Source organism: Acomys minous (genome assembly GCF_964271855.1).
Source record: "Acomys minous genome assembly, chromosome: 7".
Lineage (NCBI taxonomy): Eukaryota > Metazoa > Chordata > Mammalia > Rodentia > Muridae > Acomys > Acomys minous.
Window position 1 is genome coordinate 125088761 of NC_140488.1, and position 15931 is coordinate 125104691.

General features: G+C 37.3%; 1 protein-coding gene across 9 annotated transcripts in view; it reads left to right on the forward strand.

The window, feature by feature from the left end:
* BCLAF3 (BCLAF1 and THRAP3 family member 3) overlaps positions 1 to 15931 on the forward strand; it is a 68262-nt gene that overhangs the window by 30375 nt on the left and 21956 nt on the right. For all 9 annotated transcript variants that reach the window (XM_084788542.1, XM_084788545.1, XM_084788546.1 and 6 more), the window contains 5 exons: positions 69 to 183; positions 1010 to 1073; positions 2405 to 2520; positions 9962 to 9989; positions 11612 to 11704. In XM_084788542.1, coding sequence (XP_084644668.1) covers positions 69 to 183; positions 1010 to 1073; positions 2405 to 2520; positions 9962 to 9989; positions 11612 to 11704 — 416 coding nt within the window. The remainder of the gene's footprint in view (positions 1 to 68; positions 184 to 1009; positions 1074 to 2404; positions 2521 to 9961; positions 9990 to 11611; positions 11705 to 15931) is intronic.

Genomic DNA, 15931 nt, shown 5'->3' on the forward strand with positions numbered 1-15931 from the left:
GGAATTTATAGAATCTTTTAAGGCAATCAGTTTCACGTTGACATGGAATTATTTGTTTCCTTTTCCAGCAAGTAGTTTTGTAGCACCTGATATTACTCTACACGAGCGTTTCTCAAGAATACAAAATAGACATGATGCAGATTTCAATCAAATGCAATCAAATTCAGATCCAGAATTTCACAGGTAATGATTAATTACTGTCTTTTTGTTTATCTCATGAGAATGAACCTCATAATAGATAGGGAATGGTCCAGCTTTCTGAGCTTGCTTTCCTAAGGTTGGTATAGACTCCAGGAGTGCACTCTGTGCATAAAAACAAGAGCAATCTTAAGCAGCTGCTGGACCAGTTCATATGGGTGAAGTAGGCTGCATTAAAATCATTGACTGTTTGAATGTGTGGGCTTTTGAAAATACTGACCTGCCTAACTTTGATTCTGCTTTGTCTGTAGTGATTGCCTACTGAAGGCCAAGCCATTCAAATTAGGAGGGATTATTTTAAGTGATCACAGATGTTTTTTCTGAGGTCTGAGGATGAAAGCATCCCTTCTGCTGGCATTTGTCCGAGCAGGTGGTGCACTGTGTTTGGACTGCTGAGTTGAATCAATGTTATAAATGTTGTGTATCACTAAAATAAGCGTTTGAGGTCACACTTACTAGTGATTAGAGAATCAACAAAACTTCCCTATAGTGTGATCCATAGGACATGCGTTGCATGTAGAATGCCATATAAGTGAAAGCCTAAAAGGGTGTGGTGGCACATGACTTTAGACTCCAACACTTGGGAGACAGGGGCAGGCAGATTAAGGCAGTGAGTTTCAAAACAGCCAGGGTGACATTAGAAAGACCCTGTCTTAAAAAACAAAAAGAAGGTTTCTTTTGCTTTCTCTAAGACTTACTGATTTTATTTCAAAATCTATACTGTGGTAAAAGAATTGAAGTATCAGTACACACCATTTAGTATTATTATTATTAAATATAATTATTTAATTATATGCTTTTATTATTTTAGGAGAATAGATATGTCTTTGGCCGATCTTCAGAATAAACAGACTGTGGTATATGAACCAAATGTGGTAAGTGAATACAATTACTATTGGTATAATAACAAGAAAAGGGATTTGTGATGGGTCCAGAAAGGAGTTAAAGGTGTATAAAGAAAGGCTGACATCCAAGAATTTAAAATTGAAAAAGTTCTCCAAGTAACTGATTGCAGTCTAATATGGACTGAGAATACCAAAAAAGAAAAAAGGAAAGGAAAAAAAATTTCTTTGAGAGGCACAGTTATTAAGGATAACAACTTTGAAAAATTGATTTAAAAATTACATTTAATACTCATCCCCAAACTCCTCATTGTGAAGCTTATAGAAAATATGATTGATAGTCATTTTTCCAAATCTGGCACATGGAATGTACTTTTAATTGTATGTGAAAGAAATGCAAGGGAACTGGTGCATTTGGTGCTGCCTGGCTGTTTGCTATAGAATTTAAGAGAAATTCTATGTACTAAAGACTAGCAACATAATGAAAATATGAAATTTCTTCATTATTGTATGTGGTTTGAGCCTAACACCTCCCCTCACACCTTTTATTTCTTTACTGACTAGAAAGACTGCTATGATTAGTTGTGTTGGAAGACTAGTCTTTAAAAGCATGTCAAATTCTAAATGAATTGTTAAGTTTTCCTTTGAGAATGTTTCTGTAGTGAAGAGATTTTAATGTATTTCTGATATACCTGTAAGTAATTTTCACTTATGAAATAAAGGTTTTATTAATACAGATTGCTTAGTTTATTGGATAATGCTTTCAGAAAATTTCTAATTATCTTTATAGCCAAGTTAACAGGAAATTTGAAGACAATTTCCCTATTCCTGCAGCATGGCATGGTACATTTTAACAGTCTGTCAGATGCAATTCAGTATGCTTTTGAAATAATCCAAAATATCTCTTTTCATGTAAAAGTTCTAAGTTCCCCCACATGGCCTTTTATAACTGAGGTTTAGTTTTAAGTTTTTTAGTAAATATTTTTCCATATTGACTTCCAAATAGCATTTATTAATTTTAATGGCTGTACAGTTTTGTTTGATTTATTTACCATAATTTAATGCATCACCCTTCTCTTAAATTATATTTACATTTAAGTTGTTTCCTTTTTGTTATTTTAAATATTTTTTAAAAGGCAACCTTTTCTTTGGGACAGGATCCCAGAAGTAGCATTCCTGGCTCAATATTAAGAACTTTTCTGACTAATGTCAATTGTGTTTCAAAATACTTATACCAGTGTAAAGCACCATTAGCAGGATGAGTATAAAATAATTAAGGACTTTTAATTAAGTTTCTTGCTATAAAACGTCTTTGTTCAGCTAACAGTAATGTGAATGATTTGTCTTCTGTCAAAATTCTTCAGACTGTGGTCAAAGTAATAGATCCAAATGACTTACGACATGACATTGAAAGGAGGAGAAAAGAGCGCTTACAGAATGAAGATGAGGACATTTTTCACATGGCTAGTCCTACTGAGAGGTAATCAGTAACTGAAAAATACCCTGCTATCAGAGAGCTTTTAGTTTCAGCGGCGCTTACATTTTTGTGTGATTAATTTTAGTCTAGAGATTAAAGTGTTCAGATCCATTTTATGTTTATTAAGTAATGTTTCAATTATTCACTGGTCAGCACAGGAAGCTTGATTTAAACATCAAAAACAATGGAGTGGGGGTGAATATTTAAGGTCTTCTAATTCTAGAAAAGAAGAGTATAACAGCTGTTTGAATATTAGCAGGTTCCAGGACCAGCCACTTTCTGGACTGTTTGGCTCAGGCAGATTGAAACTAACAGCTTTGGACTCTTAAATTCTGATTTAGTCTGAATGAGTACAAAATTTATTGAGATCAGTATAGTTCTCTTTGGGAATTCTTCTTGGGTCTCTGATGTAGGCAGGTGCAGTAGAACAGGTGGAAGAAGCCAGATATGGTGGTACACGCCTTCAATCTCTGCACTCTAGAGGCAGAGACAGGTAGATCTATGTAGTGAGATCCTATCTCAAAAACAAGACAAGACAAAACCCAGAAAAGAACGAGGAGAGGGAGTCCTCAATTTGAATCTCACTGACTCTGCCCATTTGCAAACTGTTTGTCAACAAATTTTGTGAATTGTTAAAAATCTCTCCATACTATAATGATAAGACCAGTTTATTATACAGGGGCAGCTATACTATTAAGTCACTGGCATCTTAGCAGAAAGTGTCATGCACAGCAAAGAGATCATCATCATTTTTTAAATTCAGCCTCGTACCTCTTTATTTAGTCTTTAGTCATCTATATTGGCCTCAGTCTATATCTCTAGTTCTGAGAACTAGTGGAACCCACAACTGTGTGAACCCAAATGATTATGAGGAATAATGAGACAATTTCTAGTTTGGGTAAGAGTCCTTAATCAATTTGAATCCTTCATAAGCAGGAATATAGGAAGGGTTACTTCTAATTGTGTTTCCAAAGTATCAACTCTTAAAACAATTAAGTGTTTGCTAGATTTTTTTTTGGTTTTTTTTCCCAAGACAGGGTTTCTCTGTGTAACAGCTCTAGCTGTCCTACTCACTCTGTACACCAGGCTGGCCTCGAACTCACAGAGATTCGCCTGCCTCTGTCTCCCAAGTGCTAGGATTAAAGGCGTGCACCACCACTGCCTGGCTTTGACTAGATTTTTAAATTAACTCCAAACCTATCTAACCTTAATCAAAATGCATGGAGCTTGTTTTTACTGGAATTGATTTTGATAGTAAGTTTGGGGCTGATAGTGAAAGTTTTGCATATTAAACAAGTGGAAAAATATAAAACTCTTGTCCTTTGCTGGGTGAAAGTCACCAGTTTCCATTAATTATATGCTTACCGCTTGGTGTCACTGTGTTTAGTGACAAGATGTCTATCATGTTTTTCTTAGCTGAGAAAGCTTTAGAAACACAGTGTACCAAGAAACAGGAGTTTTTCAACTTCTACAATGATGACTACATCATAAATACCCCAGGGCATATCTTTACCCTTTGTGATGATTAGAGCATGAATGCATTCTACTTGGTTTTGATGTCCAGCTCTAAGAATCCTAGCTATGTGAATGACTTAGGGTAGCTTAGCTAGCCCCTGTTTCCTCATCTGTGAAATAGGAGTGAGAGCTAGCTATGCTTACCTCATATTGGTGATCCAGGATTAAGTAAAGTGCAGCTGGTTAGCATTAAGCTTGGTAATGATAGCTCTGAGGACAGTGTTCTAGCATGAAATAGGAGAATTTTTTTTTAATTTCAGTATTCTTTGCCATAAAATTCATCCTTTGTAAGTAAGTGAACGGCTTTTTACTATATTAAGAGTTGTACAAGAACTACTTATCCCCCCAACAATTTTGTCAGTCCAGAAGAAAACAATGTACCCAGCTGTGACCCCTCCTTTTTTTCCTTTTTCCCTTTACTGGCAACCACTGTTACACATTCTGTTTCATAGCATGGATAAACTTTCAATATATGCTACATAAAATAAGAAGTCATGTCACAAAAAGCCCAATATCATATTACTACATTTATATAAAATGTTGAGAATAAGCAATCCATAGAAACAGATTTCTCAACATTTTATATAAATGTAGTAATGTGATATTTGGCTTTTTGTGACATGACTTCTTATTTTATGTAGCATATATTAAAAGTTTATCCATGCTATAGCACAAGGATTTCTTTTATAGCTAAATAATGCTCCATTGTATGGATGTGTCATATGTTGTTTATTCATTTATCAGTTGATGGAGTTTTGATTTGTTTACGCTTTTTGGTTATTGTGAATAAATAGTGCTGTGAACATTTGTGTGCAAGTTTCTGTGTGGTAATATCTTCATTTTTATTAAGTATATACTTACATGTAGAATTGATGAATTAGGTGGTTATTGCCAAATTGTTTTCCAACATGACTACGTCATTTTATACTCTACCAGCAATGTCTGAGAGTTTCAAGTTGTCCATGACTTTTACAACACCTATGGGTTTTGGTTTTTGGTTTTTAAAATGATACCAGAGCTGGAGAGATGGCTCAGTGGGTAAAAGTGCCTGCTGTCAAGCTTGACAACTTGAACTTGAGTTCAGTTTCTGGAACGCATGTGGAAGAAGAAAGCTGAATCCCACATGTAGTTCTCTGACCTTTTCGTGTGCATCATGGCAGGAAATGCACACACTTAAACATGGATATACACATCTATACAAACATATACACTAAATAAAAAGGAAATTACTTTTTAATTGATGTAGAACTGTTCATCTTTGACTCAGTTCAATTTTCTTATAAAAGTTTTTTTCTTTTAGCAGAATGTGGTGGTGCATGCCTGTAATCCCAGCACTCAGGAGGCAGAGGCAGGTGGAACTCTGTGAGTTCGAGGCCAGCCTGGTCTACAAAGTGAGTCCAGGATAGCCAAGGCTACATAGAGAAACCCTGTCTTGAAAAACCAAAAAACAAATTTTAAAAAAAAATTTAAAGTTTACCCTTTTATCTTAGAAATGAAGTTTGCCAAATTGGTCACGTTTTTACATAAGTAAATTTCAGTATGTTGTTTCTAGAGAAATTCAAATAAAGCATGTGCAGGCTCTTTGTGTTTGCTCACCACTATATTCCATTGCCTTGAGCTCGGTCTACATTTGCTCAATGTATGAAGACTTTACAGAGCAACACCTGGGGCAGATGATACTTCAGCTATAATGCATTTCTATTTGGATTACTATCCCTTACTGTCTTGGGATCCTTGCCAGCAAGCTTAATTCTTGGGCATTCCATCCAGTGCCCAAAACCTTGCTGTTCTCTGTTGGCTTCTCACTGCGACCAGTCTATTTTGATGTCTTCAGGTCTTAAGATATTTCCAAGTCTTCTGACACATAATTTCTCTTAGTAACCAGTGTTACTAAGTCCCCTACAATGATCTGAGATGTGTTATATAAGGATGGGCTGTGTGTAATTAAGAAACTTAAATTTTTTTAGCTAGCCGGCGGTAGCACATAATCCCAGCTTTAATCCTAGCACTCGGGAGGCAGAGGCAGGCAGATGTCTGTGAGTTCGAGGCCAGCCTGGTCTACAAAGAGACTCCAGGACAACCAAGGCTACACAGAGAAACCGTATCTCAAAAAAAAAAAAAAAAAAAGGAAAGAAAGAAAGAAAGAAACTTAAATTTTTTATCCGTGAACTTTAAAGGACATAAAACTACCAAAACTTTATCTTTTACTATAGAACTTATGGGAAAAGAAAGTTTATTCCAAACTAGGGTAAGCTTCGTAGAGGTCTTCTCATGTACATAGACATATGATGATATATATATGTTCATTTCCTTGTTGTAAAGCCACAGTTCTATGCATACAATGAAAAACTACAACACCCTTGACTTCTTGGCATTTAGAATTTGATGGTAGCACAAAGAAACTGTCAGTGGAGTAATGGTTAAAAACTAAGGAAGTGGAAATTTGTCAGGAAAAGTGACTTGTGTGATACAGTTTTACAGTTTTAGTGGGCATGTAAATTGATTGAAGGAGGCAGATTACAGCATTACCTGAGTGTAGTACAAGGAACCAAATGCAAAAGATCTTAAGGCAGACACATATTTCTTCTTGGACTTTTAAGGACTAGAATTAGATCTAGTATGGTAGAAAGAGGAAAGGGGGACTGGGGAGATGGCTCACAAGACATAACAAGCCTGACCTAGATTTAGGTCCCCACAGTAATCGTGTTGTGTTCCTATTGGGCGATGGGAGGCAGAGACAAGATAACAACTGGAGGCTGTGGACTAGCCAGACAGATGCAGCAGTGAATAAATAACAGACCTGGTCTCCAACAAGGTGGAAGATGAAGAATGACATTCTAGGTCATCATCTGACTTTCATATATGCCCTGTGGCATGTGTGTGCCTACACCTACATAAGTATATAGATATTCAAGAATTTACAAACAAAAGGGTAAAAATAGATGAGGGCAAATCAGGAAGGACTTTGAAAGACAAGAAGATCATTTTACAGAGAGTAGAATTAGAAACATTTCAGGTTCCAACTAAACAAAAGACACAATCTTTAAGATTTTTAAAGGAGTACTATACCTGCAGGGTAGAAAATGGGCTATAAGAACTACAGAAAAAAAAATCACTTCATTTTATGACTTATTTCACATTCGTAATGCTTTTAAAGTTTTATCCTTATTGTGTCATATGTCAATGCTTCTTTCCTTAAAAACGTTATTTTAAGGCTGGAGTAGTTTTGGATATACCACATTGTATTTAACTGTTTGTTTTTTATGGGTATTTGTGGGGTCTCCACCTTTTGCTTTGTATAAGTAGTGCTGTTAGGAACACAGGAGTGTGCCATCTATTTATTGTATAGCCTTTCTGTTCTAGTGAATGTAAGATAGCATCTCATTATGGTTTGATTTGCATTTCTGTAATGACTAATGATGAGCATTTTTTCATATGCTTATTGGCCATTTATATGTCTTATGTGGAGGGATTTGCATATTTTATAATCAAGTTAATATCTTTACTGCTGAGGTGTAAGAATTTGGGGATTTTGGTTTTGTTTGAGATAGGGTCTCACTATATAGCCCTGTCTGCCCTAGAATTTACTGTGTAGCTCAGGCTGGCCTCAAACTCAAGAAATCTGTCTAGCTCTGCCTCCTAAGTGCTGAGCATGAGGCACCACACCTGGATAAAAGTTCTTTTCTATTCTTCAGCCTAGTGAGATGGCTTAGTGGGAAATGGCATTTGCACCATACCTAACAGCCTGATTTCAGTTTCTGGGACGCACACGGTACAAGAAAAAAAACTGACACCTGCATATTTTCCCTTGATCTCCACGTGTGTGCTTTGGCTCAAACACAATAAATAAAATATAATAAGGTATTAAGATTAAGAGTTCTTCTCTCTTTTTTTCCGAGACAGTCTCTCTCTGTGTAGCTCTGACTGTCCTGGACCAGGCTAGCCTCAAACTCATAGAGATCCACCTGCCTCTGCCTCCAGAGTGCTGGGACTACAGGCATGCACCACCACACCCAGTTATATTGAGAGTTCTTCATGTATTCTAGATACTACAGGCTTAATGTTATTCACCAGAAATCCTGTGGCCAGAAATGATTCAGATTTTAGATTATTTGGAATACTTGCATATATATAAAATGAGCAATTGAGAGAATGGGCCCCATAACTAAACATGAAATTCATTTATGTTCTTCCTTCATACATAGTTTATACAGGTTTTTGTTTGTTTGGTTGGTTGGTTTTGGTTTTTCGAGACATGATTTCCCTTTGTTATCCTGGCTGTCCTGGGCTCCCTTTGTAGACCAGGCTGCCTTCGAACTCACAGTGATCTGCCTGTCTCTGCCTCCTGAGTGCTGGGATTAAAGGCCCGTGCCACCACTCCCAGTTCTTATACAGTATTCTAATGTGTCTGTTTTGACTGTGATTTGTTTTATATGGTCAGGTGTAGAAGTTTTCTTCATATTGGTGCTCAGAAGAGTTCAGATTTTGGAGCATTCCACATTTCAGATTTTTATATTAGGGAGGTTCAACCTGTATCCCTTTATTCAGTATGTTTTTCAAAGAGGATTTTAAAAATATAAGGCATTTGTAATTTTGTCAGAAATGAGTATTTTTTAATATTAGTTTATTTTTTGACTTTTATCTTCTTATAGGCATCTATGTATGCGTTTTAAGTACTAAAATTATCTTTAATGCATGTTGCAATTGCTCCCTGCTATTTTGACTTAATATCACATCACAAACATTTTGACAGTAGGTTTTTGAACATTTCATAGACTGTGAAATCTTACTTTGTGTCAGGGTCAGGGTTCAGAGATGGGGGCCACAAATAAACCATATACAGTGGAATTCAAAGCTTATTCCAGTAAACACACAGGTATAAACAATAGCTACAAGTAGAAGAGATGGATGTTAGGAACTCTGAATGCTGTGCCACAGCAGATTTATCTATTCCACCTCAGAAATGTTGAGGAAAAATTTTGGACAAGGTACAAATGGAGCTGAACTTTGAAAATTTAAATGGAGAGGAATGACCACAGAAGGAATTGCAATTGCAAAGTTGTGGACGCAGGGAAGATCATAGTATGTGCTGGGAACTATATGTACAAAACTAACTATTTTAAGTTTAATATATGTGTTGGGGAGATTGGAGGAAAGCAGGTAGTAAAGCCATAAAGAGCCAGGCAAGAAGGACATGGGAAATCATGAGGAGTATGAATTTTATCCCATACAAAATGCATGGGAGGGGCTGAAACATGGCAGTTGGCTCACTAGGAAACAGGGCTGCAAAAGATGTAGGAAAAGTCTTAAGAGCATTGTAGGGAGATGTGGGATACAACAAGGAAAGCCAAGTACTGTAGAAATGAGGCTTCCAGAATCTTCCTCTTGAGCAGACCCTCATTGTCAGAGTCTTGTGCTTTCATTGTCAGGAGCTAGGAGCCTGTCCTTTGCAGTTATCGCAGCCCACAGCTTTGCCAGTGATGTGACCATGTTCCATATGTTAGCTTCCACTTCCAGGAATCCTGTCCTTGGATCTCAGATTGAGACCCCTAGTATAAGAAATACTGTTTTTCCTCTATTGATAATTTTTCCAGATTATAATGTTTGTTGAAAATATCGCTTTTTTTTTTTTTTTTTTTTTTTGGTTTTTCAAGATAGGGTCTTTCTGTGTTAGCCTTGGCTGTGCTAGACACTTGCTTTGTAGACCAGGCTGGCCTTGGACTCATAGCAATTCACCTGCCTCTGCTTCCCGAGTGCTGGGATTAAAGGCATGCACCACCATGACCGGCTGAAAATATCACTCTTAATGACTATCATTTATAATTTTAGTAATGACAGATCATTGACGCTTTACTGTTGTGTCATATGTCTTAACATTTTAAAAACATCTTTAATAAAAGTAACAAGATTTTTTTTCTCTCTTTATTAGGAATCATCAGTGTCCCGGTTTTTCAAAGGTGAAGACTGTTTGTACTGATGGATTTCAAAAGCCTCTACGTTTTATTAAATCAAATTTTAGGAAATTTATTCAGAAACCTTACATAGTAAAATTATAGCTTCAAGATTTTCATTTTTGTACATTCTTTATAAATCTATAGTTTTCAAAGTGCTTGTGACTTCATTATGTGTTATAAGAGCATCGAGGCTTAAAAGTTTATGACAGAAGAAAGCTCATCTCTTACTTGATTTAGTAGAATTTTGATTAGTATAGTGTTAATTTTCTTAAGATGTTTTGGTAACACCTTCATTAAAATATAATTTATATACTATAAAGTTCACTCATTTCAGGTGTATAATTTGGTGATTTTTAGCAGTTCTCCAGGATGTGTTGTAGTTAGTACCACCGTCCAGTTGTTGGACTTGAGACAGATTTTTATTTTGTTGCTCAGACTAAGCAGTGGAGCTCACTATACACCACAGGCTACCTCAAATTTGCAACTCTCCTACCTTCATCTCCTAAATGCTGAAATTACATGCATATGCTACCATACCTGAATAAGATATTGTCATTACCCAGTAAGGGCTCTCATGCCTTTTAATTATTCCATATTCCAATGCCCCCCAACCCCTAATTGCTCTATTTTAAAGATTTGCTTATAGGATAAATCATGATATAATAGCTGATAGTTCTCTAGGTGATGACTAAATGATGGAAACCAGAGTTAGCTTGTAACCCAATTTTAGAAGTAATATCCCATTACTTTACCATGTGGTTATGACAAGAAGCAAGCTATTAGATCATGCCCACAATCAAAGAGAAGGATCATTGATGGAGATAATTAGGATCCATGCCAGCAGCTGCCTAGTACAATCTTCCCTCTGGCCAGACTACACAGAAATGGATTCAATAGAAGGTAATAAGACTGTTGATTTTGGAAATAGGAAACTGGAGAATGGATACCATCTTAATTGTTACTGCTTGAGGATTTGGGTTCTCTGTACTTAAATTGCTAATGTAGTTCTGGGCCTTCCCAAGCTATTGTAAGAATATCACCTTTAGCCGGGCGTGGTGGCACACGCCTTTAATCCCAGCACTTTGGAGGCAGAGGCAGGCAGATGGCTGTGAGTTCAAGGCCAGCCTGGTCTACAAAGTGAGTCCAGGACAGCCAAGGCTACACAGGGAAACCCTGTCTCGAAAATCCAAATCAAACCAAACCAAACAAAACAAAAAAAAGAATATCACCTTTGATCAATTAAAGTCTCTGCTGAACTAACTTGCCTACTGGCACTGTGGAGAATTTGTGAGTTTTTTGGGCAGTAGAAATCCTTTCCAAGTCCTGCTGGCAATGGGTTTTTTTTTTCCAAGATGCATACGAGTAAATCCTAGATTTATTGTCAACTTTCTAAAAGCCAACCATTGTGTTATACAGAGTGTTGTGTTTTTTTTTTTACACTTCTCACAGGCATGAATGAAACTGGCCCCTCACAAACTAGCATGGGTCATATGAGAGAAGAATTATGTAAGCTCCATGGTCCCTGGTTTGAGGTCTTAATCTTCAAACATATGTCTTAATTGGTAAGACTAGTTTTTAAAGTAGCCCTCAAGGTATATTAACCCATATTAATAATTTTTGTTCAGAACTATATGCAGAGAAAAGATGCCACTACTCAGAAGATATTTAGAGTTGAGGAAAATCATCAAAACAGAAGAAACTCCAAAAGACCTTTTAAGGTATTGAGTGTCATTTTTCATTTATGTCTGACTATGGACTTATATATTGGAAGTAATGTTGTACTTTTACATCCAAAGCTATTTTTGTGGTATTCTTTTATCTGCATTGGCGATTTGCCTGTTTGTATGTTTGTATGAGGGTGTCAGATCCCCTGGAACTGGAGTTACAGACAGTTATGAACTAACATGTAGTTGCTGGGAATTGAACCTGGGTCCTCTGGAAGAGCAGCCTGTGCTCTTCACCATTGGTCCATTTCTCCAGTGCCTTTTTGTGGTATTCTTTTAAGTAATCACTATAAACTAGTATTTCTGGTTTCTATGGCTATTTCTAGAATTTATATTTAATAGTTATCAGTTTAATAATGATGTTTCATCAGAATTTGATTTTGAATTTCAAATAGTAATGCAGCTGCTTCTAGAAATCACCAAGGATTTAATTAGTAGGGCAGAGGTAAAGAAAATTCCATCTGTAAGCATGTGGGCTAGGTCATTTTTCAAACTGTTTTTGGAGGCTGCTTGGAAATCCAGCTGGCTACAAGGAGTGTACGGGAGGAGTGAGTGAGGAAGGTTTATAGAATTGTTTGCAAGAGTTTTCATAAGATTGGTTTATGTCTGACAAAACTGAAGGTTCCGCCTTCCTCCCACCTCCAGCACAAAATGACAAGATCAAAAACAAATACCTATAGTCCTTTAATACCTTCTATACTGGACAATATATAGGACAGTATTTAGTTTTCATCATTCATACAATTAATATTAACTGTTTATATGATAAGAAAAGATGGCGGTACTGGCACAAATAAATTTTATTTAAGTATCTGTGAGTATATGCACACATGTTCGGGTACCCATGGAGACGAAAGAGTGTTAGATATGCTGGAACTGGAGTTGGAAGCAGCTGTGAGCTACCCAGTGTGGGTGCTAGGAATTGAACTTGGCCTCTGAAAGAGTGACAAATCCCATCTTCCCAGCCCCAGGAATAAAGTTTAAAACTTTTGATTCATAGGTGTTTTTACTTACTATCCCCCCCTCACTGGTATTTGACATAGTCATTATAAATCAGAAAGGTAAATTTAGCTAATTAGAACATTTGAAGATTATCTTTTTCAGTATGATGAATGTCAAAAATTCATTTCATTATCTTTTCGTGTGTATGTGTTTGTGCATGCAGATGCATGTGCACATGTATGTGGAGATCAGAAGTCGACATTGGATATCTCCATCAGTTGTTTTCCACTTTATTTTTCTTTTATTAATAATTTTTCTTCTTTGACAAATTTTATACATGTATATAATACGTTCTGGTTACCTTTGCCCCATCTTGTCTTCATCTCCTCCCACATGTCTGCCCCCCTACTTTCTCATATTTCATATCTCTTTGCCTTATTCATAACATTTTGTTTTGTATCCCACAGAATTTAAGGTTGTATATGTAACCTTGGGCTTGAAATTATCTATTAGAACCTGATGGGTTCAATAGTGGCAACCAGCTGGGTACTGTACCTCCCCTTTTCCCAGAATTTGTTAGTTTCAATAGTTCTACTTTGTGTGATAGATAACCTTAAGGGCCTTCTTTCCAATCTGTATCTGACTGTTAGATGTAGACTGTTAGATGACTAGTTCATGATTGCCTTGATTGATGCCTGCTTAGGAAATGGCATTCCCCAGCCTTTCTCCCTTTTAAAAAAATTATTTTTTTGCATCCTGATGACAGTTCCCCTCCCTTCTCTCCTCCCAGTCCCTCCCCTCCCCTCCCCTCTTCATCTCTCCTGACTCCACTTCTCCATTTCTCTTCAGAAAAGGGCAGGCCTCCCATGGGTATCAACCAACTATGCCATATCAAATTGCAGTAAGACTAGGCACCTCCTCTCCTATTAATACTAGACATGACAGCCCAGTAGGAGGAAAGGGTGCCAAAGGCAGGCAACAGAGTTAGAGAGCTCCTGCTCCCCTTGTTAGGAGTTCCACAAGAAGACCAAGCTGTAAAACTAACATGTGCAGAGGGCCTAGGGCAGTTCCATGCAGGCTCCCTGGTATATTGTTTGTTTGTTTGTTTGTTTACCCAGCCCGGCTCTTTAACTTATAGCTCTTACAGTTTTTCTCTCCTACCCCCTTTCCCTGAGTCTTAAGTGGGTGGTACAAAAGAGACCTCAACTATACTTTATTTATATTATCTTGTGCTTGCATGTGTCTCTGCATTTATCTCCATTTGCTGCAAAGAAAAGCTTCTCTGATTTATGCTGAGAGAAGCCTTTGAGTACGGGGATATTTAGAAGACAGTTTGATGCTATGTTAATGTAGCTAATCAGTGGTAGTAGGTTGCCCTCTAGGACCTAAGTCCTGCTTAGTTATAGTTTTGTTTTTTTTAAAAAAAAAACCCAATTTACAGTACTTGGCATGGGTTTCTCCTCATGGCCTGGGCTTCAGATCCAATGAGGGAGCACTTGGGTATCTTTCTAACAGTCACAGCACTATTGTACCAGTGGGCACATCTTGCCTGGAAGGTTGGTAGTGTAGTTCAGAGTTCACAGCTGCATAAGACCATTGTTGCCTTATTCCCCCAGCAACCTAAATAGTGCATCTAGCACTATGAAAACTATGCAGCAGGAAGCACCCAAATAAATTCCAATTTGTTTTTTCTGTATCTTACAACCAAGGTACATGAAGTCTTCAGCAATGAGGTTTTAGCAACTACTTATATATAGACAACCAAGATGAATGGTAATAGCCCTGTATTGTTGGGGGGCTTCCCTGATGGAGCCTCAACAACTCCTTTGGAAGTGTGCCAGCACTGGGGGTTTTGCTTAGTAACCCTTACCTGGATTGCTTTTCTGTTGCTGTGAAAAAGTGCTAACCAAAACCATCTTTGGGAAGGAAAGGGTTCATTTGGTTTACAGGTTATAACCATCAAAGGAAGCCAAGGAAGAAACCTGGAGGCAGGAACTGAAACAGTGACCAGGGAAGAATGCTGCTTACTGGCTTGCTTTCCATGGCTTCTCATCTTGCTTTTTTATAGAGTCCAGGCCCACCTATCCAGGGGTGGTACTGCGCAGTGAGATGGACCCTCCCACATCAAACATTAATTAAGAAAACTCCCACAAACATGCCACAGTCCCATCTGATATAGTTCTTCAACTGAGGTTCCATCCTTCCAGATGACCCCAGTCTGTGCCAAATTGACAAAACAAAAAACCACTAGTACACATTTGACCCTTTGTCAACTCTTCACACAAATGTATCAATCACTATTAAACCATGGTCTTTGCTTTCTTTTTTATACTTAAGATTTCATGTTAATATACTACAGTGTAAAACACACTTGAGTTTAAACGTTGTATTAGTCTAAAAATTGCACCACTTTAAAAGTCAAAGTTCTTTTTAAAAAATCTAGTCTCTTAACTGTGGAGCTCCTGAGAGATCAAAAATAAGTTAAATACTTATTCCAAAAGGGAAGAACCCAGGTACAATTACAATCAGATAATAGCAAAACCAAAGTCCAGTGGTGTAAAAAACTCAGTAGCCAGCATCTGGACCTTACCACAACCAGCACAGACCTATTACTTCTAGAACTAGCATTATCTAGCCTTGTGAGGTCTTTGAACTCTTTTTATATATTTTTAATTGGGTTACCAGATAGTAGCTGTTCAAGTGACACTTTCATACTCTCATTTTCTTTTCTTAAAGATATATATATGTATATGTGCATGTATATATGTATGTATATATGTGTGCTCTGCCTGCATGTACACCTGCAGGCCAGAAGAGGGCATCAGATCCCAGTTAGATGGTTGTGAGCCACCATGTGTTTAGTGGGAATTGAACTCAGCACGTATGGAAGAGCAGTGTTCTTAACCACTGAGCCATCTCTCCAGCCCCCTCATACCCTCATTTTCATTAGCATCCCTATCACCTCAACTCCCCCAAACTCTTGCCCTGTCCTTGTTTGAAGTTTTGTTCCTAGTAGTCTCCCTCTCCGTTCTCATTTTACCACTGTGCTGCTATCCCCACTCCATTAAGGCAATGTTGCCCACTGTCCACTTTCTGGTTTCCCTGGTTCCATAGGTGTTTCAAGTTAAATATATAAAATGACAAAATTGAGCCAGGATCTGAACATAAGAGAGAACATACATTGTGTCTCTTTCTGGACTCTGGTTACCTTGAATATATTTTTTCAAGTTTATCCTTTTCTCTGCACATTCCACATTTTCATTTTTTTCTTCATAGCTA